Source organism: Hyaena hyaena, unplaced genomic scaffold, assembly GCF_003009895.1.
Source record: "Hyaena hyaena isolate Hyena2069 unplaced genomic scaffold, ASM300989v1 scaffold_896, whole genome shotgun sequence".
In the NCBI taxonomy this organism is placed as follows: Eukaryota; Metazoa; Chordata; class Mammalia; order Carnivora; family Hyaenidae; genus Hyaena; species Hyaena hyaena.
Window position 1 is genome coordinate 497,173 of NW_024081528.1, and position 26,260 is coordinate 523,432.

The following is a 26,260-nucleotide window of genomic DNA, read 5'->3' on the forward strand; positions in this document are numbered from 1 at the left end:
GGAATATGTGCTATTGTCTTGGCAAATATCAGGCACTCAGCAAAGCAGTAGTCTTTATTACCTAAACGACACTTGTTTTCATATCCTAGGCTTCAAAGTTAGTAACCAATCAGGAGCAAAAAAATTACATTCCAGTTCTCCAAATCACACTGGTCACCTCTGAATAGAACACTGAGGGTCCCTCTCGCGGGAAGCGGATGTAGCATCTTGAAATAGCTGAGTGCGACGCTGTGCGAAGGTGGGATTTCCGCCGCAACGACTCGAAAGTCTGCGGGATGGAGAAAACGAACCGGAACAGGTGGGAAGAACGCCAGCCTCCCCAGGAGGTATCCGGAAGCGCTCCAGAGAAGGCGGGGGGCGGGGGGACTACATTTCCCACAAGTCCACGGGCCTAGGCGAGGGGCGGGCGTCGGGGACTACCGGACAGGCCTTGCCGGGCAATGCCAAGGTAAATCCCGGCAGTGCGGCTCAGAGGGAAGAGTCATTTACCCTCTGCGCTTAGATTTCTGCTAGTAATCCGCCTAACTCAAACCGAGCTGACAAAAAAAAAAGGCCCTGGCGATTTGAGGATTTCCGCGCCCCAGGACCCCATCCCCCAAACCCATATTAGTCCCCCCACCCTGGGCCTGGGGGTTATTCCAAGTGCCTGAGGTAGCGAGGCTTTACGGTAGCAGGTGAAGGCCCACGTTACCCCGTTTTAGGGTTGACATTCCGTATTGGTTCCTCAATGCCCCCTCCCTCGACCCTGCCGCCTGTTAAATCAGGCTCAAGCTGAGCTGTGCCCGGCTCCCAGGAGGTGTTAGTGGTGGTGCTAGGGAAGGCGCCCTCCCTTCCCAGACCCAGTCTAGTGGCAGACAATCATCCCCCACTCCTTTGGTTAGGTTACTTTCGAACGTTCTTAACTCCAGGCGGCTAAAGCTGTCGAGGAATTGCCGAAGAATTGCGGATCAAGTACTGCTAAACACTTTCATCCGAAGTCTCTAATTCTTTCATCTACCCTTGAGGGTGCTCTAAAACTGCCAATGGAGAGAGGCTAAGTAACTTGCTCTAGGTCACAGAACTCGAAGGGCAGAACATAAGGTTCGCACGGAGCCTTTCCAGATATAAAGCCCTTTGTGTCCCATCACCTTCCTCAAACCTTAACCTAAGAGGGCAGGAGGAGCTGTGGACCGCAGGGTCTTTTGCCCAAGCAGTACCTACGCTTTGGGCCCAGGCGCAGGATCTAATAACCCTGCGTTCCCTGTGCGCTCCCGCTGCCCCGCTGCACTGGCACGGACGCGGCGGTGCGGCCTGTTTCAAACGCCAAGGACCCGGTCCGTGTCACTTCTCTCCCTTGCCTTCTTCTCTGGCCCTACGCAAGGGACCGACAGCAGCGCGCGTCGTCGCCTCGGACGCTGGGCGGGTGGGTGGAGTCGGCTGCGCGGCGTCGGCGGCTGCAGCTCGTGGGTCCTTTAGTAGCTCCGGGGCGGGGCTGTGGGGAGGGCGCGGACAGACCCACAGACCCCGCCGGGATGGGGAGTGTGGCTGCTCCGCCAGGGTCCTGCGGGTGGGAGAGCGGCTCCGCGACCGCTGGTGGCCGGAGCCCCTCTGTGTTGTGCTAGAGATGCTCTTCCTCTCGGTGAGTTGTTTTTCTGTCTGCGCGCGGCTGGCTTCTCGGCCTAGGTCACGCCCTGGGGAGGAGGAAGGAGCTGGGCCGCCTCAGTCTGTGTGGCCTGGATAGGGCAGGGCCACGGGGAACTGACCAGCTGCGTGGGCCTCCTCCCTCTGGGCATGTTGATCCGCGGCTGCGCTCCATGTTCCAGTTTCATGCAGGCTCCTGGGAAAGCTGGTGCTGCTGCTGCCTGATTCCAGCCGACAGATCTTGGGACCGGGACCGGGGCCGGCGCTGGCGGCTGGAGATGGCGGACACGAGATCCGTGCACGAAACCAGGTTTGAAGCGGCGGTGAAGGTGATCCAGAGTTTGCCGAAAAATGGTAAGTGCGCTGGGGCCGCTCTAAAGAAGCCTCCTGCAGAGGCCCGCGGCCCCAGTTTCGGAACCTCAGCTCCTTTAACCTTATTTCTGTTTGTAGTCTTGCTGATTTAACCTACTTCGTTTCTGCGTTTTAAAGGAATGTAGTCGAAGGCGAGGTAAAGAATATGAGTTGATTACCTGCTCATCTTTTCAAGCAAGAGACAAATATGTTATCCAGATTTGAGTAGTTTTTATTGTTGAAAACAAAAGTCTGCCGCTTTATGACTGCGGATTTGGGTACGTTAAAAAAAACAAAACAACAACAACAACTGGGATGGGTAGTATGCCTTGTGCGCATACTCATAAACTGTACTATTTAAACCTTCCAGAAACTTTTGATATGAAGGGAGAGAAAGGAAAGAACAGCCATATTCATTTGTAAAAGGATTTAATAAATATATATATTTGGTACTTTTTTGTGTGTGTGCTATTTTCTTTACAGTAGTGTTCTCTTTCTTATACTTATATTGGGCCTTCCTTGCAGTTTAGGAGAAAAGTCATTTCTCAGGCTATCTTCAGGATTTTTCGTTTTATCCTTGGTTTTCAGTAGTTTGACTGTGATGTGGCCAGGTGTGGTTTTCTTCAAATTTCCCCGGGTTTGGAATTTACAAAGTTTTTTGAATTTGTAATTATGCGTTGGACCAATGTTGGGAAGTATAAACCCGTTACACAAGGTTTTTTTTTCCCCCCTGTGGAAAGGTTTGGCCAGGAGGACTTTTGTCTTTTACTTCATGTCTTTCTGCATTATATGAATTATTTTCCGCAATAAACTTGTATTTTTAAATAATACGTTTAAGCACTGTGACTGTGCCAAGTGTAAAACTCACTGAATACTTCATTAATATATTATTATAGTATTTAATATGTTCTAATGAATTGATTTTAATTAATCATCAGTTGGCTTGGTAATGACTATTCGACATCACTTAATAAAAATTCATGAAGTGCAGATTCAAAGGGTTTTGAAAACAAATAGACAAAATATTATTCCTTCTGTAATCTCAAACATGGAACTGGAGGAGGTCATAGGAGGGGGATGAAAGATAAGAATAAATGAACAACATCTAAAGAAATAATATAGCAACTTATTTAGCTACTGATTTTTAAATGCCTGATTAAGAGAGTTTATAGAAAGGCATCACTCTAAGAGTTTTACATAAGTTGTATCTTTATCCTTTTCCTAAACCACACACTTTTATAATTTTTTGAGAGTTGCCAAAGGTAGAACTTATGTCTCTAGTCTACTATCTTTGATGATGGATATTTTGAATTAAACCCAGGTAAACATAAACTGTATTTACATAACACTTCAAGCTATTGCAAGGTTAAGGTACCCTGGCAAATGGCTCCTTTGTTGGATGATATTCAGCATACTGTTATCCCCTGATATTAAATTGATATTAATTAAAGCTAGAAGTCTTATTATAATGAATTATTTTTATAATAGTAGTTTCTAATTGGTGTGATCTGCTCTGGACTATTTTGCAAAGAGTAAGATCTTACAGTTTTTTTTGTTCCTTGTTGCTTAATCTTTATTTAAGGTCTAAGTTATAATGAATCCTATAGCATTGATGTTTGGTTTGCCCTTGGCCTTTACATATTTAAATTCTTAGATAACATTTTAAATACATATATCAAATATATTATGCATGAGCAAGAACCTTGAGGACAGATTATACATTATCTAGTGTTTTACACACAGAGTATATTCAATACGTTATCAGTTTTTGCTGTAATCTATTCTAATGTATATATCACTTACCTTAACAAATAGACTTTCTTATTTAATTTTTTTTAATGTTTTTATTTATTTTTAGAGAGAGAGAGAGAGAGACAGCGTGAGCAGGGGAGGGTCAGAGAGAGAAGGAGACACAATCTGAAATAGGCTCCAGGCTCTGAGCTAGTCAGCACAGAGTCTGACGCAGGGCTCAAACCCATGAACCATGAGATCATGACCTGAGCTGAAGTCGGACGCTTAACCAACTGAGCCACCCAGGCACCCCAAATTTTTAAAGATTTTTATTTTATTTTTTTAAGGAGAGATAGTGCAAGTGGGGGAGAGGGACAGAGGGAGAGTGAGAGCGAGAATCTTGAGAATCTTAAGCAGGCTCCACACTTAGAACAGAGCCTGACTCAGGGTTCAATCCCAGGACCGTGGGATCATGACCTGGACTGATATCAAGAGCAGATGCTCAACCTACTGAGCCACCCAGGAACCCCAACAAATGAACTTTAAATCTCATTTTGACTTGGGACGCCTGGGTGGGTCAATTGGTTCGGCAGCCATCTCTTAATTTTGGCTTGGGTTGAGCCCTGTGTCAGGCTCTGCACTCAGAGTGCTGGAGCCTGCTTTAGATTCTTTCTTTCTATCCAAATAAATGAACATTAAAAACAAATTTTTAATCTTATTTTGACTCACTAAAGATATTTTGATATGAGGCCGTTGATGTTTTAAATTTAGATTTGTGTTATTTAAATAGGCAACCATTTAAATAAATTTTTTTTCAATTAAAACTTTATTTCAAAGCTTAAAAAAGTACGTAACCCTTTTAACTGTAATTTTCCTTTTTTTAATCTCTTATGTAAAGGAAGACAATATTATTGAAATAATACATCTGATAGATACTCCTAAAGGAGCATATATTATATAGATAATAGTTACTGTGATTTTGGAATTAATTATTCATTCCTGGCAAACCTGAAACACCAGCTCTCAGCTTATCTGTTTTGTAATTTTCACAATGTTTATAAACTACTAGTTTTTCATTACTACATGTTATGTGTTTATTATGCAATCTAGAAAGTTTTTAAAATATCTTTTTATAGTTTTAATTTGTATTTTATAATAATTTTGATATAAAAGTAATACACAAACACTCTGAATGTAAGAAATTTTAAAACACAAATAAGCAAGAAGGAAAATAATCTGTGTACTTACTATCCAGAGATATCTTCTTTAACATTTTGATGTGTTTCCTTCTATTCTGCTTTTTATGTGCCCAAAAACTTACTTTGCAAAAATGGATTGTACTGAATATGCTATTTTTAAATTACTGTTATTTTCTTACTTTATAGTAGATTGTGAAACTTTTCTCAGTTGTTTATATTTTCATACCATATAATGTTTAAGGGCTGTAGTTATAAATGATCATGCTGTATATATGTATCAATACGATTTAGTCAATTATTTATTATAAAACATTTGTATCCCAATTTTTCTCTGTTATTAAGTATTGCAGCTTAGAGCACTCATTCATACAACTCGAAATTTTAACAAAAAAGGTTACAGATATGCTATAGACATATATGAAGATTGATGTGATTATCAAAGAAATTGATATATCCAAAATTACAGAGGTAAGCAGTGAGAAAGCTCTTTTATCTTTTTCTACTACAGCAGACACTGGTTCACTTTAGCCAGACTTCCTTATCCACCGAGAAATTGAAATTTGGCCAAGAGGAGTTGAATTTCTTAATGTTGAAGTTTTGTTAAGCAGAGTATACATTTTTTAAAGTCAAAGGAGTAAAGCAACTGATGGAGCCATAACGTTTGTTTCTATAAGACAGAAGTAAATGATTGTACTATTAATGAAATTTTCAAAAATCACTATTAGTATAGCTAAGCTGATTTATACCCTTATTATCTATTGAGTTCTCCATGTGATCTGTATTTAATATGTCTCCAATAGGTTCATTTCAGCCAACAAATGAAATGATGCTCAAATTCTATAGCTTCTATAAGCAGGCAACTGAAGGACCCTGTAAACTGTCAAGGCCTGGATTCTGGGATCCTATTGGAAGATATAAATGGTAATTTTATATAGAGGCCTATGAAATAAATTTCATTTTAATGATATAATTATCATATGACTTATTTATGTGGTTATGTGTTATTCTGTGCATAAACTGTTCTAACATACTGGATCTAGGTTTTATCCTCCCATCTGCTTTTAACACAATTTCACACAAATAGAAAAGTCTTGGGGAAGAGAGGAAAACAGAAAATAAAACCCAACAGGGTAGGTACATCAAAGATCAAAAATCATTTTCAGTTAGTCTTTCCTTTTCATTTTATTATACCAAGAGCAACTCCTGAATTCAGTTAAACAAACAAACTCTCCTGACTCTTTTACCTGCCAGGAAAAGTAATGACTTTACTTGTCAAATGATACTGTTTGCTTTAAATCTTTAGATGATAAGTAATTAGGAATATGACTAAGATACTACTGGGCTTTTTATATAAGCTGTTACTCCTTCTCACTGTACTTGAGTAGAAATTTGGTTTGATTTTTTTTTTTTCTGAAATTTGATTTTTAATGTATTTAAGAAAATCATAAAATATCCAGAGCTATCTCTGTAACACAAACTGTATATTATGAACAGAGTGTGCTAATTGGTGAGGCATGCCTTAAGAGCCACACATTTTGATGCCTAAATTTCTTTACCCTGAATTGGCAAAAATTTTAGGCAAAAATTTCAAAGGACTACAGCAAAACTATGGTTTGTGAGCATGATTTGTCCTGGAAACATGCTTCTAATCCAAAGCATTTGTATATCGAAGCGAATTTCAAGAACTATTGGCTCAGTTGTGATCATGTGATGTTCAGCGTCACGTACTACTCATATTGCAAGACATAATTCATTTATCAAATTAAAATTTATTAGAAATGATTGCTCATCTTGTGGAACACCCACTGAACAAGTTATTCACAATCCAAGGTTTTACTGTATTCTCATTGTGTAGGGACTTAAAAGTTGCCTGTGCCTCACATTTTTGTTTTTTTAGAAGTAGGAAACCATTTCTGTTTTTTGAGTGTATGTGTTAATATGTTAGACTCTTATTTAAATTAATGGAAACTTTTAACCCAAACTGTTCATTTGAAACATGGTTGTGATAGTTCATTTAATATAGTCTTCTAAAATGTTCCTTTCTGTCACTGCTCTTTATAATAGAAAACTTCTGAAGAGTTCATAGCAAATATTTATCAATAATCTATAGTATCTGCTCTATAGTGTGTATAATATTGTTTATATAGTCTATAATCTATAGATGGGCTATATGTTTACTAATTTTAAATACTACATAATTTGGCAGTTTATTTACTCTGATATTGTGGTACATTTAAAGAGATCCTTTGGAAACCTAATATCTTTGCATAGGCTTTAAGTAGAGAGCCTGTTTTAATGTCCAATAGCATTTACTATAAATTGTATTTTGCGAAATTGTAAAAAAGATGTCTTTTGTTATTTGGATATTTTCATTTTTAGGGATGCTTGGAGTTCACTGGGTGATATGACCAAAGAGGAAGCCATGATTGCATATGTTGAAGAAATGAAAAAGGTAGGGGAAATCGCAGTAGAAAATATACAGAGCAAGTGTAATTTAATTTTGTTATCAGGCAAATTAGTTGCTTTAAGGAACAAGGAGATTATAATATGTTAGAATATAAAACCCAAGTTATTGAATTTATTAAGGCTTTATCTGTCTCATCAGAGTTCATCTTAAGGTACATGATTTTTACATAAGATCACATTGTGGCGATGTGATTTTCTTTCTTCATGTTCTCTACGTTTCTTCACAGTCAACTTCTACAGAAAGTATAGAAATAGGAGTCTTTTAAAATATTGAAGTCCCTTCCTTGGGAATCTGGGAAGTACCTGGGCTGTCTTGAAAGCATTTCTGCTTTGGAACTTTTTATTTAGAAGAAATAGTTAACCCTGCCCATCAGTGTTCTCATCAAGTTTTGACTCACAAGTTGAGATATTCCCATCCCTGGACTTCTTAGTAACATGCATATTTCTGTGAATGTAGACGTCCTTCGGAAGCAGAATAAGATAAGGATGGTTTTAATTTCTCTGGTAATTAGTAAGGAGGGTATCCGTTGCTAACTTTAAAGTCTGTTCAAGGGATTGTTTTGAGCAAATTTATGAATAAATCATGGATTTAGAAGATAATCTTAATGTCTTTTAAAGGACCATTTTTAAAAATGTTTTGGTTTTTTGTAATGTTTTATTTATTTTTGAGAGAGAGACGGACGGCGTGAGCAGGGGAGGGTCAGAGAGAGAGGGAGACACAGGATCCAAGACAGGCACCAGGCTCCGAGCTGTCAGCACAGAGCCCAATGCAGGGCTTGAACCCACGAACCGGGAGATCACGACCTGAGCCGAAGCCAGACGCTCAACCGACTGAACCACTCAGGCGCCCCATTTAGAGGACCATTTTTATATTGAAACTAGATCAGAAGTTGTGAGATTTAGGTTTGTTTGGTAATTTTAAATAAACTATCTTTAAACATAAAGAAAGTCTTTAAAAAGGAATATTCTTTTGCCAGATGATTCGACATTGTTAGTAGTTCCTGTTTGGTCAATTCAGACTCATCTGTTTCATTTTGTTTCAATAGCTTTCATACTAAAAACTGTGCTCTTTGTTACATTTTCATAATTTTTATTTAGTAGCCTTTGTTTATCTATAACAGAAGACAGAGTTTAGTCCTTTTGGCCATTAACCTTATCAGTAATACAACAGGAGCCTTTCAAAAGCAGAAAGAGAAAGAAAATATAATGCCTTTTTGGTGTGGTAATTATTCCTTTTCTTTTAAATATCATAATTTTAAGGACACGTTTTATAATGTAAAGTTAAATTGACACATTAGGTAAAATTTACCCATTTTTCCTGTCCAATTTGATTAATTAATGATGTAGCCACAGTTTAAAGTGGGAGGGAGATGGATTTAAACTATACTGCTGCCTTTTACTTGTCTTAGGATACTCCCATTGTGCCTGTAGATTTCTGTAACTACTTCTCTAATTAAAAGAATATGCCAACTATATACTTTCAGACCTTTAAAATTTCATTTTTCATATGGTGAATGTAATACAATTTATAGTAAACCTTTAGAGGTAAATCTAAAAATGTTAGGATACCCATTGATTGAAAATTTGATTAGCCTTTTAAAGTCTTTTCAGAGTTTTGCTTTGTGGACATTATTAGGTAAAATTGCATTTTCTAAATTTTTTTAAAAATGTTTTATTTATTTCTGAGAGAGAGAGAGAGACAGTGTGAGCCGGGGAGGGTCAAAGAAAGAGGGAGATACAGAATCTGAAACAGGCTCCAGGCTCTGAGCTGGCAGTCAGTACAGAGCCCGATGCGGGGCTCGAACCCAAGAACTATGAACCGAAGTCGGAGGCTTAACCAACTGAGCCACCCAGGCACCCCAAATTGCATCTTCTAAATAATGACATAGGAGGGGGAGCCTGGCTGGCTCTATCGGTAGAGCATCCAACTCTTGATCTGGAGGTTGTGAATTCCAGCTTCATATTTGGTGTAGAGATTACTTAAAATATAATAGGTGGTGTGGGATAGTACATTATCCCCAAATTTTGATTAATTTGATTACTGAATTTGGGACTTTTTCTAATTGCAATAATTTACTAACTGAAGCAGTTGTTAAATTGTATTTGTAAATGCAGTTCACTGTATTACTGCTCTTCAGAATTACTTTTTTATTTTTTATTTTTTTAAAGAAACTTTTTTTTTTGAGAGAGAGAGCATGCAAGTGGGATAGAGGGAGAAAGAATGAATCTTAAAAAAATTTTTTTTAATGTTTACTTATTTTTGAGAGAAACAGAGACAGCAACAGAGACAGAGTGAGGAGGTGAGGGGCAGAGAGAGAGGGAGACAGGGAATCCAAAGCAGGGTCCGAAGTGGTCTCCCTGCTTCAGGAGATACTGGGAACTGCGAGATCATGACCTGAGCTGAAGTAGGATGCTCAACAGACTGAGCCACCCAGGTGCCCCGAGAGAATGAATCTTAAGCAGGCTCTACACTCAGTGCAGAGCCTGACATGGGGCTTGATCCCACAACCCTGGGATTGTAACCTGAGTCGAAATCAAGAGTCAGACACTTAACCTACTGAGCCACCTAGACACCCCTGGAATTATTCTTTTAGTATAAATCTCATTCTATGCCCTTGCATTCAAGTGTTAAGGTACCTCATCAATTTAATTTACATCTTATAATAGATAATATTTAATGGAAATTTGTTTTTTATAATTTATAAAACTGTCCAGTGAAATATTGAAAGGGTTGCTAGAATCAAAAATTCTTTTTGTTCTTAATTTTTAAAAATTTTGTAACATTTATTTATTTTTGAGAGAGGGAGACAGAGCATGAGCAGGGGAAGTGGAGAGAGAGAGAGGGAGACACAGAATCTGAAGCAGCCTCCAAGCTCTGAGCTGTCAGCACAGAGCCTGACACAGGGCTTAAACTCATGGACTGTGAGGCCATGACCTGTGCCGATATACAATGCTTAACTGAATGAGCCATCCAGGTGCCCCTTTTTTCTTAAAGTTTTTAAATGTTTATTTATTTTTGAGAGAGAGATACTGTGTGTTAGGGTGCCCCTGGAATAAAAAATTATTTTAAAATAATTTAATAGGGGGATGCCTGGGTAACTCAGTCAGTTAAGCATCCTACTCTTGATTTCGGGTCAGGTCATGATCTCAAGATCTTCAAATCGAGCCCTGCATTGGTCGCTGTGCTGAGCCTGGAACTTGCTTAAGAATCTCTCTCTTCTTCTTTCATTGCCCTTCCCTTGCTTATGCTCTTTTTTAGGGGCGCCCAGGTGGCTCAGTCGGTTAAGCATCTGACTTTGGCTCAGTTCATGATCTCATGGTTCTTGGGTTCAAGCCCGCGTTGGGCTCTGTGCTGACAGGTCAGTGCCTGGAGGCTCAGCCTGTTTCTGATTCTGTATCTCCCTCTCTCTCTGATCCTCCCCTGTTCACACTGTGTGTGTATCCCCCTCTCTCAGAAATAAATAAAACATTTAAAAAAATTTTTTTAATTGTTCTTAATTAATAAAATGATTTAATAGAATGTTAGCTTTGAAGGATCAGAATAACTAATGTGGTTTGTGGGAAATAATGCTTATTTCTTTAAATAAGGTTATTTTGTTTCATAATCAAAAGGAAATGTAAAATTCTATTTTCTGTACAAATTTTACAGGCTTTATTTTTTTTTTGAAATTATATTTTTAAGTAATCTCTATACCCAATGTAGGGCTTGAACTTAACAACCCCAAGATCAAGAGTCACATGCTCTACCTACCAAGCCAGCCAGCTGCCCCCAAATTTTGCAGGCTATCTTATGAGGATTTCTGGATAATTCAGCCAGAACTTGAATAATATGCATTATGTTTGTTGGACTTAAGGAGAGATCAGTGTACTCAACACTGGCTGCATGTTGGAGTCACTGGGGGACTTGTTTTTTTTTTTTTTTTAAAAAAAAAAGCCCCAGCATAACCACAGGCTAATTATTTCAAGAATTTCTAAGAGGATGGGATAATTGGTGTACTAGAGGGAGGATTATTATAACACAGTCTCATAAAGGATGGAACCTGAAAGTTACTATGGTTGAGGGATTGGTCCGAAGGTCTATAAGCCCAAAACATTAGCTTACTCTCTTCAAGGCTTGACTGACGATAACCATCTTTTGGAGATTTAGAGAAAAACTAGAATGCTAATTTCTTCCTTCTTTCCTTCCTTCCTTCCTTCCTTCCTTCCTTCCTTCCTTCCTTCCTTCCTTCCTTCCTTTCTTCCTTCTTCCAGATTGCTAATTTCTTTATTAGAGTGGGTGATATACTCTTCTAGCACACTCAAGATTGAGATACAAGACACTCCTCAAAATTTCAGAGGCACTTGGGAAACTGGATTAGCGATACTAAGATTATTGAACAGAGAGAACACTGAGATTTGGATGGCTTTAAAAGATATGTTCATCTGACCCAAAAAAAAACATTAAAAACCTGAGGAATTTAATCTTCGTTTTACAGTACAGTACCTTAACAGAATATTTTCATCATATAGAGATGATGTTTCTGGGGCATCTGGTTGGCTCAGTTGGTTGGTCTGACTCTTGATTTTGGCCCAGGTCATAATTCCCAGGTCATGGGATTAAGCCACAAGTCGGAGCCTCAGCATGGATCCCACTTGAAATTCTATCTTTTCCCCTCTCTCTCTGGCCTTCCCCACCTCTCAAGAAAAAAGAGAAAGAAATGATGTTTCTTACCAGGAAGTGTGCTAGAGAAACCTAGAATAATTATTGTATTTGAATGCTGCTTTTCTTTCTTTTTTTTTTAATGTTTATTTTTGAGAGAGAGAAAGAGCACGCCATGTGCATGAGTGTGCAAGTGGGGGAGGGGCAGAGAGAGAGGGGGACAGAGGATCCAAAGCTGGATGCTGCTTTTCTGCAGTTCATGCAGCTCACCAAATATTTCTCATTTGGATAGGTTACAATCCATTTGACTTAACTTAATTCACTTACACTGTAAATAAGATCTTCTCTGAGGTTAAGGGATAGTTACCTAGACTGAAATTGGCCTGTGTCGGCTTGCCTTTCTGTGTCTCTATCTCTGCCAGTATCTCTTGTGTTTATTTGTATGTGTGCACCATTTCTTTTATTCCAGCACTGAGGTGAAGGAGAGAATTTTGCAGTAGACTAAGATCATTTTTCTTGGGTTTTTTATTTTTAAAGTTTCTTCTTCAGAGAGTAACCGCTTAAATTCTGGGTATATCTTGTTACGGCCACTTGTACCCTATTTGTATTTACTACTGAAATGCTAGCTTATTGAAAGAAAAATCACGCTGCCTATGTTTGCTTAGCACTGGCACATACTATATTTATTTAGTTCTGACATTTGAAATCCATAATTCACTCTGTTACCTATAGAGTATGAGAAACCAAAATACAGATTTGAGTAGCCCTGCTTAAGGACAAATTTGAGAAAGCTTCCTTCCTCCCTCCCTCCCTTCCTTCCTCCCTCCCTCCCTCCCTCCCTTCCTTCCTTCCTTCCTTCCTTCCTTCCTTCCTTCCTTCCTTCCTTTCTTTCTTTCTTTTTGAGAGAGAGAAAACAAGTGAGGAGGAACAGAGAGAGGGGAAAAGAGAAAATCCCAGGCTGACAGCATGGAGCCTGACACAGGTCTCAATCCCATGACTCTGGGATCATGACTTGAGCCAAAATCAAAAGTCAGAAGCTTAACCAAGTGAGCCACCCAGAGACCCCTGAGGAAAAGACTTTTTAAAGTAATCTTTAGGGGCGACTTTCACTTAGGTCATGATCTCGCGGTTCGTGGGTTCAAGCCCCGCGTCAGGCTCTGTGCTGACTGCCAGCTCGGAGCCTGGATTCTGTTTCAGTCTGTGACTCCCTCTCTCTCTGACCCTCCCCTGCTCACGCTGTCTCTCTCTCTCTCTCCTAGAAATAAATAAAAATATTTTTTAAAAAAATGTAATCTTTAATCGAGAGATAACTAAAAAAGATCTGGTTTGAAAGAGGATCAAAGGAAGTATTGGGTGGTGGGGGCAGGTCAAGATGAAATATGTGTTTGGCTTACCAGATTCTGTTGACTCTTTAAATACACTGTTCCAGGATAGAATAGTGTAAAGGGTGCTGACTGGTGTTAAAATTATATCTCTGCCATTTATTAGCTGTGACTTTGGTCATGTCAAAGTAAACATGACCAAAAAAAAGTAAACATTACCTGAGGTTTCAATTTCTGAGTTGAATCTAATTCTCACAATTGTTGTTATAATGCATATGTATTACAGATCACTTATCTATAAAGAGCTATAAAAATACCCTCCTGAATGATCCCAGCCTTATAGTAACAAGCATTTCCTTTTACAAAAAGACATTTTATGGTTAAAGCAATTTTTTTCACTCCTATCCATTGAAAGGAACAGCAATTAGATATTTACTATGACCTCTAAAATTACATTATAATCACTAAGAACATTATTTTTAGTATAGTTCATTCTGTATAACCTCTCAACACACCCCCACCTTGTTTATTAAATTCCTTGTATGTGCTAGACACTGGAAATACAGGGGTGATCAAAAACAAATGAAGGCCCTTTTTTCATTGAGCTTACGTTGTATTGAGAAAGATACACAGTAAACAAACAATAAAGCAGGGAGAGTGACTGATAAGTCTGAGGTTGTTACTAACTTAAAATTTTTTAACATTTATTCATTTGTGAGAGAGAGATAGACTGCAAGTGGGAGAGGGTCATAGAGAGAGGGAGACACAGAATCTGAAGCAGGCTCCAGGCTCTGAGCTGTCAGCACAGAGCCCGACGCGGGGCTCAAAGCCACTAGCGGGGAGATCATGACCTGAGCTGAAGTCGGATGCTTAACTGACTGAGCCACCCAGGCGTCCCAGTTCTAATTTTAAAGATCCAAGTGGTGACTTTAAAACTGTATATGAGCTGTATATGCAGAAATGACACTGATTTTCGTTGCTTAATAAATTTGTTACTTAATAATAAAAGTAATAGAAGAAAAATAATAAAAGTAATATATGTAAATGAAAAAAAATCAAACATCAAAGAAGTATAAAATGAAGTAAATCTTCCCTATTCCCTCCATTTTAACTCTTTAAGTGGTAATTACTTTTAATTCTGTTTTGTAGATTGATTCAGAAAACACATATATGTATATACAGATACATCTGTGTATGTATCCTATTATTTAAAAAGAGAAAAAAACAATAATGGTATCATATTAAACATACTGTCACTAACTACCTTTTGGCCTATAAAAAAAAAATTCAGTCATCTTCCCCATCAGCACACACAAAGCTAACCTTACTCTTTTTCAGTACCTGCAAAATTGGGGTGCCTGGGTGGCTCAGTCGGTTAAGCGTCCAACTTCAGCTCAGGTCGTGATCTCGCGGTTTGTGAGTTCAAGCCCTGCATCGGCATCTTGCTGGATGTTTGCTCAGAGCCTGGAGCCTGCTTCAGATTCTGTGTCTCCTCTCTCTGCCCCTCCTTTGCTTGCACTTTGTCTCACTCTGTCTCTCAAAACTAAATAAATGTAAAAAAAACTTTTTTAAGTATCTGCAAAATAATTCATATATTTATTTTCTTTTATCAATTACCAGTTGATAATTTATTTGAATGCCTTTTCAGGTAATTTACCTTGTTGTTCAAATCTGATGATTCTAAATTGGCCTGTAGGTATGAAGGTGTCTGGAAGTGATTACCATTTCCTAGTCTACATTTCTGCCCTTTCAGAGACACTACCTTAGGGAGGGGTGCCAGGGCGGCTTAGTTGGTTAAGTGTGGGAGTTCAAGCACTGTATTGGGCTCTGTGCTCAGCATGGAACCTATTTAAGATTCTATCTCTCCCTCTCCGCCTGCCTCTACACGGCTTGTGTGCACAGATTGGTGCACATTCTTTCTCTCAAAAAATAAGAAAAAGAGGGGCACCTGGGTGGCTCAGTCGGTTAGGCATCTGACTCTTGGTTTCAGCTCAGGTCATGATCTCACCATTTCGTGTGTTCGAGCCCCACATCAGGATCTCTGTGCTGGTGGCACAGATCCTGCCTGGGATTCTGTGTCTCCCTCTCTTTCTGCCCCTCCCACACTCATGCTGTCTTGGTCTCTCTCAAAAATAAACTTAAAAAAACCTTTTTTTAAAATATAAAATAAAAAAAGACACACTACTTTAGTGTTTAATTAAAGCATTGCTTTTCCTATTTTATTTAACATTAGGGCCCTTAATTTTTAACGCACAGTTTATAGATAATTATGTAAAATTTTAAAAGAAGCTTATGTAAAATAGTCTTCAAAATGAAGACACTTTTAATTCTTTAATTTCGTGAAACTTTTCTAGGAGAATGTACACATTATGTACGTAGTTAATATAGATACTTTAGGGAATCTATACATGAACTCCAAACTCAAAACTATCACTAAATAAATTGTAAGTATTATTTCTTAGTAGCGTAGGTCAGCCTACTAGATTGTGATTTCACAAGATGTATTTCTTTTGATACAGATTCTTGAAACTATGCCGATGACTGAGAAAGTTGAAGAGTTGCTACATGTCATAGGCCCATTTTATGAAATTGTAGAAGACAAAAAGAGTGGCAAAAGTTCTGATTTAACCTCAGGTTGGACTGTTTACCTTGTTTTTAGTTCAGCAACTGACACATTATGCATGCATTAATATTTATATGTCTAATTTTTGTTTTACTTTCACATGCCAGTCCGACTGGAGAAAATCTCTAAGTACTTAGAAGGTAGGAATAATGAAATCCATGTACAAATTTTGTTTGAAATTTACATGCTAAAGAATTCTGCACAAATTTATAAAATTTACAAGTTTGTCACATGAGTTTTCCTTCTAAGCAATTAAATTGCATAAGGTTCAAAAATATTATAAACGCTTAAGTTTTAACCCTTCAGCTATTAAAACATGACAAGTGGTTCACTGAGTATATACAAAATTATAACAAAATTCATGATTTTATTTTGATAAATCCCACTTTCTGATTTGTTTTTGAATTATATTAACAATGCCACGGCTGAAATGATTTTCTAGCTAATTTTAATGTGGCTATGTCTATAGTATAGTTTAATATAGTATGGCACTCTGACACAAGATGTCAGTGAATTCACTTAGCTTGGTCTTTGTTTTTTTTAGAATTCTCATTTCATGTTCTCAGGAAAGAATTGAAAGGCTTATCTGTAACATAGGAGGAGGAGTTGAATAATAAGTAAATTTGCTGTTATTAACTGTAAACATTTGCTCTCTAATTTTTTTTTTAGAAAGCAGACTGAAATGAGCCTGTAAGACTTATTTCAAATGAAAATTATATATGTTTTATTTTCCTGACATCCCTAATTACAAGATATCTCTCCCTAATTGATGGAAATTAGGTATTTCAGAACAGTTACCTTCCTGTATGTCATAAGACCTTCAGTCTGTATCTGCACTTGTGACTGATAGACTGCTTGCTGAGCATAACGCTTATATAACCGCATCCTCTATATCTGATTTGCCTAAAGGAGTCAAATCTTAACAAATAATTTTCCTTATAATTCATGCTATTTAGTGTAGAAAAAATGTTAAATATTTCCTCTGTGTGTAGTATGTTGTTAGGATTCAGAGGGGAGTAAATCTGGACCTGTTTTAGTAGTATCATTCCTGCCAGAGGCAAATGTTTGAACAACTAATTATATATAAAGATAAGGTAAAGTGAATAATGATAATAAAGGCTCAGATCCGTAGTCCATAGGCTATAATTTGAAAATTCAAAAAGCTTGATAAAACAAATATCCTTTTGTAATTCGTTTGATAAGACTATCTTGATTTGAACTAATTGAGGGGCAGACCTCTGAAATGACAAGGGGCTATTTTAAGTCTTCTATTTAGTGTGACTATTCATAGGTTTTGTTGTAAAAACTTTATTTGTTATTATTTTTTAGTGGGAGCTGCCTTAAACTCTGTTGAAGGTATTACATAAAATATAGGACATACAATGTAATATGACCTTTGCAAAATTAGAAAACAGGATTTTAAATCATATTTGGACCCAAGAGTTCTAAGGGATGTGGACCTGTACTGTAATTTATTTAACCTGTACCATTCTAATGGACATTTAGATTGTTTCCACTTTTTTTTATTAAGTTTTTTATTTTTTATTGCAGTATAGTTATTAGTTTCCTCTTCTGATCTTCAAAAATGCTGCTGAAAGCAACCCTGTACAAATGTCATTTAATATATGTCAAAGTATATCTGTAAGAAATAATATTAGAAGTCTAACTGTCAAGGTCAAAATGTATGGGTGTTTCATAGTTTGCAATCTTGAATTTTTTTTTTTTTTTTAAAACAAAGGATCCTGTTAAGAGTTGCCAGTTAGGCCCAGGAGAACAGATGTATCTGTTTTGCTTAGGCTTTTTCATAATATACATACATAGTGAGTTTTGAAATCAGGAAGAATGAACTGTCCAACTTTGTTCTTTTCCAAGATTGTTTTAACCGTTCCAGATCCTTGGCATTTCCATATGAATTTTAGAATCAGCTTGTCAGTTTTTGCATAAAGGACCATCTAGGATTCTTATGGGGATTGCTGTGAGTTGTAGCCCATTTAAAGTTTTGTCATCTCAACAATGTTGTCTTCCAATCCATCTATTTAGTTCTTTAATTTCTTTCAACAGTGTTTTTTCATTTGTAGTGTACAATCCTTACACTTCTTTTGTCAAGTGTACTGCTAAACATTTTATTCTTCTTGCTGCTGCTAATTTCATTTTTGGATTGTTCATTGTTAGCTTGTAGAAATTCAGTTGATTTTGTTTATTGATCTTGTATCCTGCAATCTTGCCAAACCATTTGTTATTTCTAATAGTTTGGGGGTTTTTTGTGTGGATTCCTTAGGATTTCCTGTATACAGAGCATGTCATGTCATGTGCTTACTTCGTCCTTTTCAATCTGTATACATTTTATTTATATTTCTTGCCTAATTGCCATGGCAAGAACTTCTAGTATGATATCAAACAGAGATGGCAAAAGCAAGCATCCTTGTCTTGTTCTTTATTTTATTTTTTATTTTTTTCTCCATTCTTTCTTGTTCCTTATTTTAGGAGCAAAAAAAAAAAAATTCAATTGTTTAACATTAATTATGCTGTTAGTTGTAAATTTTTGTAGATGCCCTTTATCAGATTAAGGAAATTCGCTTACATTTTTAATTTCTTCAACATTATTGTCATGTCAAATTCTTTGCGTCTGTTGTCATAATCATGTGGCTACTGTCCTTTAGTCTGTTAGTATGGTGTATTACATGAGCTGATTTTTGGATGTTGAGTAAGGCTAGTGAGTAATTCTCTATACTTTCTACACCTCTCATCCCAGAAATGCTACTTAGTGGGGGTTTGGGGAATTCCCTGTTGCTTAGTTTTGCTGAAGATGTTCATGAGTGGTGGATGTTTTTGTTTCTTGTTTTTTTTGTTGTTGTTGTTCTTTTACTGGTTGTCAAGGAGAGAGCAAGGAGATTTATAAACTGTGATGCTGCCATGGTTCTGTAAGAGAATAAAACATAATGGCAGTGATAGAATTGAGTTTTTACTCTTTTGTTCCTGTTTAAAACGTATAGAGATTTTGACATTTAATATGTTGTTTGGGATGCAAGGAAGCATTCAAAAGGCATTTGTGTAAGTGAAAATGAAGTGCAAAAATTTATGGAGAGAGACCACTGTTTTTGACCAGTAGCCACGTAGAAAGCCTTTATTATCTTAGAGAGTGATGGAAATGTAATTCCCTCTATCTCAAAATGAGGTCCAGTAACCAAAAGCATTGGCATCATGTGGGAGCCTTATGGTAATGCAGAATCTTAGAGCACCTCAGGCTTCCTGATTCAGAATCTGCATTTTAACTAGATCTCTGGTGATTCCTATGCATATTAACATTTGAAAAGTTCTGGATTTCCTCTCAAGATATGACTGGCCATTAGGATAATGTGCCTTTTTAAATGATTGATCACATTAACAGATGCCTTAAAATAAAAATAAATATAAAGACAGAATAATATAGGTAATGTACCTAAAGCCTTAAAGGTAAGAAAAGGATAAAACAATTTTAAGTGTAGTTTTATTGATGATATTCATGATATTGTTGTTTATGTTTTCAGCATGCTAGTATATAGCAACTGTCTCTTCATTTACTGTGTATAAAGGGGATCATTCATTTCTAACTTTTCTATTTTGATTGATATTACCGTAAAAATAACTTATTCTCTGCCTTGTTTAGGAAGGTTTGAAGACACTTTTATCAGTTTTGTTGTAAACGGAAGGGGTTTCTTTATGTAATGTATGTATAGTTACAATTAAAGAAAAGAATACTCATAGATATATGTCATAATTCTAACTTTTACTTCAAAATTATTTTATTAGTTATTGTAAGTGACAGTATTATATGTAAATTACAGCATTATTGTGTGTTGTAGTACTAGAGATTAAGTGATCATTTCATATTTTAGATCTTGGTAATGTTCTAACTTCTACTCCAAATGCCAAAAATGTTAATGGTAAAGCCGAAAGCAGTGATAGTGGAGCTGAGTCTGAGGAAGAAGAGGCCCAGGAAGAAGTGAAAGGAGCAGAACAAAGTGCTAATGGTAATCTTTGGATGATGAGCTAATAATTTTACATTTAATTAGATAAAAGAAGGGGCACCTAACTGTTTCAGTCAGTAGAGCACGTGACTCTTGATGTTAGGGTTGTGAGTTTTAGCCCCACGTTGGATGTAAAAGTTATTTAAGAATAAAATCTTTAAAAAATAGATAAATGAATATGGAGACAGTGGGACTGATTTGGTGTTGTATGAGACTAGTGTGTATTCTGGGATGTGGGCTATTGACCTTATCACCAGAATTTCCGTGGACCAAAAATACAGGGACAGTCAGGCTTATGCATAGATGGAATTGAACACTAACAAGAAGGTTACTTCTCTAAATATAATGCCTGAAATGCTGCATTAGAAATCTATTCATGAGGCGGCTGGGTGGCTCAGTCAGTTAAGCGTCCAACTTCAGCTTAGGTCATGATCTCACCGTTCATGGGTTTGAGCCCCACATTGGGCTCTATGCTGATAGCTCAGAGCCTGAATCCTCTTTTGGATTCTGTCTGCCTCTCCCCTGTTCATTCTCTCTCTCTCTCAAAAATAAAATAAAACATTAAAAAATTTTTTAAAAAGGAATGTATTCATTTTTGGAGTGCTGGGCTGGCTCAGTCAGTAGAGCATGCAGCTGTTGATCTTGGGGTTGTGAGTTGGAGCCCCATGTTTGGCATAGTTTACTTAAACAAAAAAAAGAAACATATTCATTTTAAATATTGTTTCCAATATAAATATGCATATGTGTTTACCAAGAAGAGGAGACATGTTTAAACTCTCAATACCTTGTCAAGAATAGATAGAATCCAGAGAATTGGATATAGGAAGTTTTGATGAATTAAGAACATTGGAGTCATAGGATACTGCATTGTGGTGGTGGTGGGCAGAGGGGCATTGTTGGTAAGAGTACCAGTGATTCCTGGGAAGACTGTTTTAGGAAGGGGAGGCAGTCAGACCCTAAAAACAAACTGCACTGCTTACTTGTGCCTTTATTTTCCAATAATGTATGACAGATAATACCGTCTTTGAAGGATCTTTTCATTGACTGTGTGGACCCCTTTGTACGGCTGGGTCTCATCAGACCATTTGCCTTTGCTTGAGAGAGAGTGTAAAGACCTTGAGAGGTTGTCTTTTAAAGGGGATTCTAGGCATGCCTAGCTGGCGCAGTCAGTAGGGCATGTGACTTTTGATCTTGGGGTCTTGAGTTTGAGCCCCACATTGGACGTAGAGCCTACTTAAAAATAAAACAGGTTTTAAAAGATTCACAGGGAACTGAAGTAGTTCTGATTGAGCTTTCAGCATATAATAAACCCCTTTTCAAGGAGTACCCCATCTCTCTGATCCAAGTAGGAAACCAAAGTGATTAAGGTAGGTTAGGGAAATGATTACTTGATATTAGAATATATATACAGAAGTTGACTTGTGAACTTTTAAGAATCTCCCTACTTTTTTATAGAAGATGAGAAAACGAAGAAATCTGCAGACCGTAACAATTTGGAAATCATTGTTACTAATGGCTATGATAAAGACAGCCCTGCTCAGGATATACAAAATGATATTCATGCCACCTCTTCCTTGAGAGGCAAAGGTGATGAAGAAGTAAAGGCTATAGATGAAAACTTGGAGCAAACTGGAAAAACTGCTGTCTGCATTCACCAAGGTATTGTCCCAGGATAATTATCTGTCCAACCTCTTTCCTATGAATGCAACGTTCTTTTCATTGTTTTAGGATGTTTAGTAGCAATTTGGAATCTACAGACTTCTTATTCAATAATATCTTAGGGTTTATTAATATTATAAGGGTGTATAACTTTGAAAGATAATGAATTAAGGGCAGGACTTTTATATTTTGAGACACTTTTAATTGTGTTTTTGTGTGGTTCTTTAAAATAAAATTTTGAGGGGCTCCTGGGAGGCTCAGTCAGTTAAGTGTCTGACTCTTGGTTTCAGCTCAAGTCATGATCTCACAGTTTATAAGTTTGAACTGCACGTCAGGCTCTGCAAGGACAGTGAAGAACCTGCTTGGAGTCCTCTCTCCCGCTCTCTCTCACCCTCCCCAGCTTGCTCTCTCTTACTCTGTCGAAGGAAGGAAGAAAGAAGGGAGGGAAGGAAGGAAGGAAGGAAGGAAGGAAGGAAGGAAGGAAGGAAGGAAGGAAGGAAGGAAGGAAGGAGAGAGAGAGAGAGACAGAGAGAGGAAGGAAGGAAGGAAGGAAGGAAGGAAGGAANAGGAAGGAAGGAAGGAAGGAAGGAAGGAAGGAAGGAAGGAAGGAAGGAAGGAAAAAGAAAGAAAGAAACTAAGAAATATAATTACTTAACGTAACAGCTGAACTCGCATACTTGCATACCAATTTAGGGCTCCTAGTTGGTAGTCAGTTTTCCCTTACAAGGTTATGTTTTGTAAGGTTTGATCTGGACAGTGTCTTTGTATGATTACTTGATACAATATAATCTTTTCAAATAAAAATTATCAACTACATTTGAAGTTTTGGAAAGTTACAAGAAAAAAAGTGTGGCTTGATAAATCACATTTGTCTATAGTGTGAAAATAATATAGACCTGATAAATTTTGAGACAGGAATAAATGCATGTTTCTTGAATTAGAGAATAATAATTCCACCTGGACACACTTGTTCATTTTCAGAGATAAATGATGACCATGTTGAAGATGTCTCAGGAATTCAGCATTTGACAAGTGATTCAGACAGTGAAGTTTACTGTGATTCCATGGAGCAGTTTGGACAAGAAGAGGTAACAATGACACTTTTTAATTGGTAAATTTTCAAAGTGATATGTCAGAATTCAGTGCAAAATTTCTGTTAATAGTAGGTATACATACAACATTCATTACTTTGAAGTGATACTTCTAAATTTTTAAAAAACATTTCAACATTTGTATTTAAAATTATTTTTGTGAATTTAAAAAATGAATATTAAAAATATTTCAATATTATAACTTGGACTATATCTATATTTGTAAATATCCTGAGGGAGGTGGGATGGGGAGGCAGAAGGTAAACTTTATGCTAGTCCCTGTGTTTGAAAGATTGACATCCAAAAAGATAGAATAGTTTTCAAATCTGTTCTTCACACTGACTGACTTCTTTTTTAAGTTTTGAAGTATAATTGACATATGATATATTAGTTTTAGGCATACCACATGTTGACTCAGTGATTCTGTACATTACTCAGTACTCACCATTTTAAGTGTAGTCACCATACAATGCTATTGCAATATTAGTGACTATATTTCTTATGCCCTACTTTCCACCTTTGTAGAAAGTTCCACTTATTTTTTGAATGGAAGTTTGTATCTCTTAATCCTCTTTATCTATTTCACCCATCCCCCCCCCCAATCTACATCTGCATTGGCAATCACATTTATTTTCTGTATTTAAGAGTTTGTTTAGGTTTTGTTTGTTGTTTTTTTTTTAGATTCCACATGTGAGTGAAATAATACGGTATTTGTCTTTGACTTCTTTCACTTAGCCTAATACCCTCTGGGCCCATCTATGTTGTCAAGAATGGCCAGATTTTATTCTTTTTTATGGTCAAGTTGATGTCTCATGTATATATATATGTATATATATACCATATTTTCTTTTCCATTCGTCTACAGTAGACACTTAGGCTGCTTCTGCATCTTAGCTATTGTAAATAATGCTGCAATGAACATAGACGTGCGTGTATCTTTTCAAGTTAGTGTGTTCATTTTCTTTGGGTACATACCCAGTAGTGGAATTACTGGAGTGTATGGTATTTCTATTTTTAATTACATGAAGAACCTCCTGTTTTCCAGAGTGGCTACACCATTTTACATTGCTACCAACAGTGCACAAGTGTTCTTATTTCATATCCTTACCAATACTTGTTATTTCTTGTCATTTTGATACTAGCCATTCTGCTTGGTGTGAGGGTGTGGTGGTTTTTGCATATAATACTGTTTTTATCTTTTATTTATATTGCCTTGGTTTCTGTCCTTTCCATAGGGTTTATGGTGGGGAACCATTGCATCTCATTGGTTTTACTTAATTTTGAACATATTAGAAGACCTCGTGCTTTCAAGGGCCTCATCTCACTTAACAAATTATTGTTTAAAAGAAAATCAACTTTTTTATTTTATTTTTTGTTTTCAGTCCAGTTTAAATAAATTGTGTAGCTTATAGATCCTTTCTAAAAGTAAAAGGTTGAAATTTTGAAAGATTGAATTATTAGCAGTTACTGCTTTGTAGAAGCTAAAAATGGAAAATGGTTCTAGAATAAACCATTTAGTGGAATAGATAATGGATTGGAAGTACTGTTCTGAGACTGAAAAGAGATTCAGAGATAGGAAATATGTTTTCTATATACATATACTTGTGACATCATGCAAACCAGTAGACCAGTACAGACTGGTGTACTTGGAATTTTTTAGGTGGACTAGATTTCTAAGATTCTTTTAATGATAACTAAAGTTGTTTTATTAAATTTCCAATAAACTATGTACAACTTAGAAATATTTGCCGTGTAAACTATTCTTTTTTTTTTTTAATTTTATTCATTTCGAGAGAGACAGCGAGCAGGGAAGAGGCAGAGAGGTGGGGGGAGAGAGTATCCCAAGCAGCCCTCCCACTGTCAGTGCGGAGCCCGGTGTGGGACTTGAGCTCACAAAATGTTCAAGATCATGACCTGAGCCAAAACCAAATGTTGGCTGCTTAACTGACTGAGCCACCTAGGTGCCCCATATACCATTCTTATATGTTATGCCCTTCAGCATAGTAACTTGATTTCAATTTTTCCTTCCTCTTTGACTCCTTAAATTTGGTATTCTTCAGGAATATGACTACTCCCTTGGTTTCAACCATCACTCACATGGCTGATGTTTCTCAAAGTGTTATCTCCAACATATATCTCTCTTCTGAATTCTAACTGACCCATTAAACATCTTGCCTAGGAATCTCAATTTATATTTATCTATAAGTATAACATTGTTTCTGTTCCCCTGAAACCCCCTTGTACTCTGTATTTCTCATCTTGGTGCGTATCACAAAACCATCTGGTCTTTTCCTTTCCCTTACTTCCCACATTAGGTTTTAACTCCTGTTGATTCTCTAATCTCACAAGTTCTCAAAGCACCCTCTGTCCCACTACTACTTTATTGGTACAGGCTAACGTTACTACACCTTTGACTTGGCTTATACTCATTCTATGAAGTCTTAGTTCATATCATTTCTTCCAGGAAGCCTCCACCCCGCCCCAGTATGAGTTAAGCATCCCTCCCATGAGTTCCTATAGCGGGTACCCTTTGTCCATCTTTTTCATAATACTTAACCAAACTATGCTGTAATGATCTTACTTCTCTCACTCCCTTACCAAGATTAGAACCTTCTTGCAGGCAAAGATTTTTATCTCTTTCTTCATATTATCTTTAGAGTTGAGCATAGTAACTAGAATAAGAGTAGACATTTTTATAAGTCTCTTGGGTGAATGACTGGCTCATGAAAACAATTCACTGCCAGAACTTCTCAATACTTTACTCATGGATGAATCATTCTTATCCTATTTCTTCCCTACATATAGGAGGCAGAAGATGAGTAAATTTTTTAGAAAGATGACATGAAAAAAGTTTTATAAAAACAGTAATTCTTTTATTGTCACAAAAACTTGTAGCTTTTAACTAAGTGTTGTTTTAAATTTGTAGTCCTTAGACAGTTTTACATCAAATGGCGGACCATTTCGATATTACTTGAGTGGTGATTCCAATCAGCCCTTGGAAGGTCCTGGTTTCCCTGAAGATGTTCAAGGATCTCTGGGACATGGCAACTTTGGAGACATGCAGGTGGTGGCAGTTGAAGGAAAAGGTGAAGTAAAGCATGGAGGAGAAGATGGCCGAAGTAACAGTGGAGCACCGCACCGTGAGAGACGGAGTGGAGAAAATGAGGAATTCTCTAATGTCAGAAGAGGGAGAGGTGTGTATTCTTTTTCATTCTCACTGACTCTTTACAAACTAATTAGCAAAATGGGAAAACTTTAGGTAAGGAGAGACATTAGAACTCCCAGTCTACCAAGGAAATGTTAAAAGTTATCCTTTTATAACGTCTGACCACTTTTCTTTACACCGAGTTCTCTCCTTAGACCCTACCAGGCATAGTAGTGTGATCTCTGAAGGTACAGGGGAAAACATTCCTATTTCTATATCTTTTATGCCGTTTTTTGAAGTAGCCAAATTCATGTTCTGTCACCCTTCTTGAACTGTCACTTACTGGTTCTCCAGATGCCCTTCTGCTTTTGTTTCCTACGATAGGTAGAAATTTGAATTGTGTCTTT

At 37.2% G+C, this 26,260-nt stretch overlaps 1 protein-coding gene across 7 annotated transcripts in view; it reads left to right on the forward strand.

The window, feature by feature from the left end:
• Positions 1 to 280: 280 nt before the first annotated feature.
• ACBD5 (acyl-CoA binding domain containing 5) overlaps positions 281 to 26,260 on the forward strand; it is a 46,468-nt gene continuing 20,488 nt past the window's right edge. Inside the window, exons 1-10 of one of the 7 annotated variants that reach the window (XM_039220528.1) lie at positions 281 to 298; positions 1,803 to 1,974; positions 5,702 to 5,822; positions 7,281 to 7,353; positions 15,848 to 15,962; positions 16,059 to 16,091; positions 19,827 to 19,961; positions 21,414 to 21,617; positions 22,599 to 22,705; positions 25,635 to 25,902. In XM_039220528.1, the coding sequence (XP_039076459.1) occupies positions 1,899 to 1,974; positions 5,702 to 5,822; positions 7,281 to 7,353; positions 15,848 to 15,962; positions 16,059 to 16,091; positions 19,827 to 19,961; positions 21,414 to 21,617; positions 22,599 to 22,705; positions 25,635 to 25,902 (1,132 nt within the window). In that variant the 5' untranslated portion in view covers positions 281 to 298; positions 1,803 to 1,898. Of the gene's footprint in view, positions 299 to 355; positions 449 to 1,458; positions 1,619 to 1,802; positions 1,975 to 5,701; positions 5,823 to 7,280; positions 7,354 to 15,847; positions 15,963 to 16,058; positions 16,092 to 19,826; positions 19,962 to 21,413; positions 21,618 to 22,598; positions 22,706 to 25,634; positions 25,903 to 26,260 lie in introns of those variants that run through there. The other 6 variants (XM_039220526.1, XM_039220523.1, XM_039220522.1 and 3 more) reach the window with 6 other exon arrangements.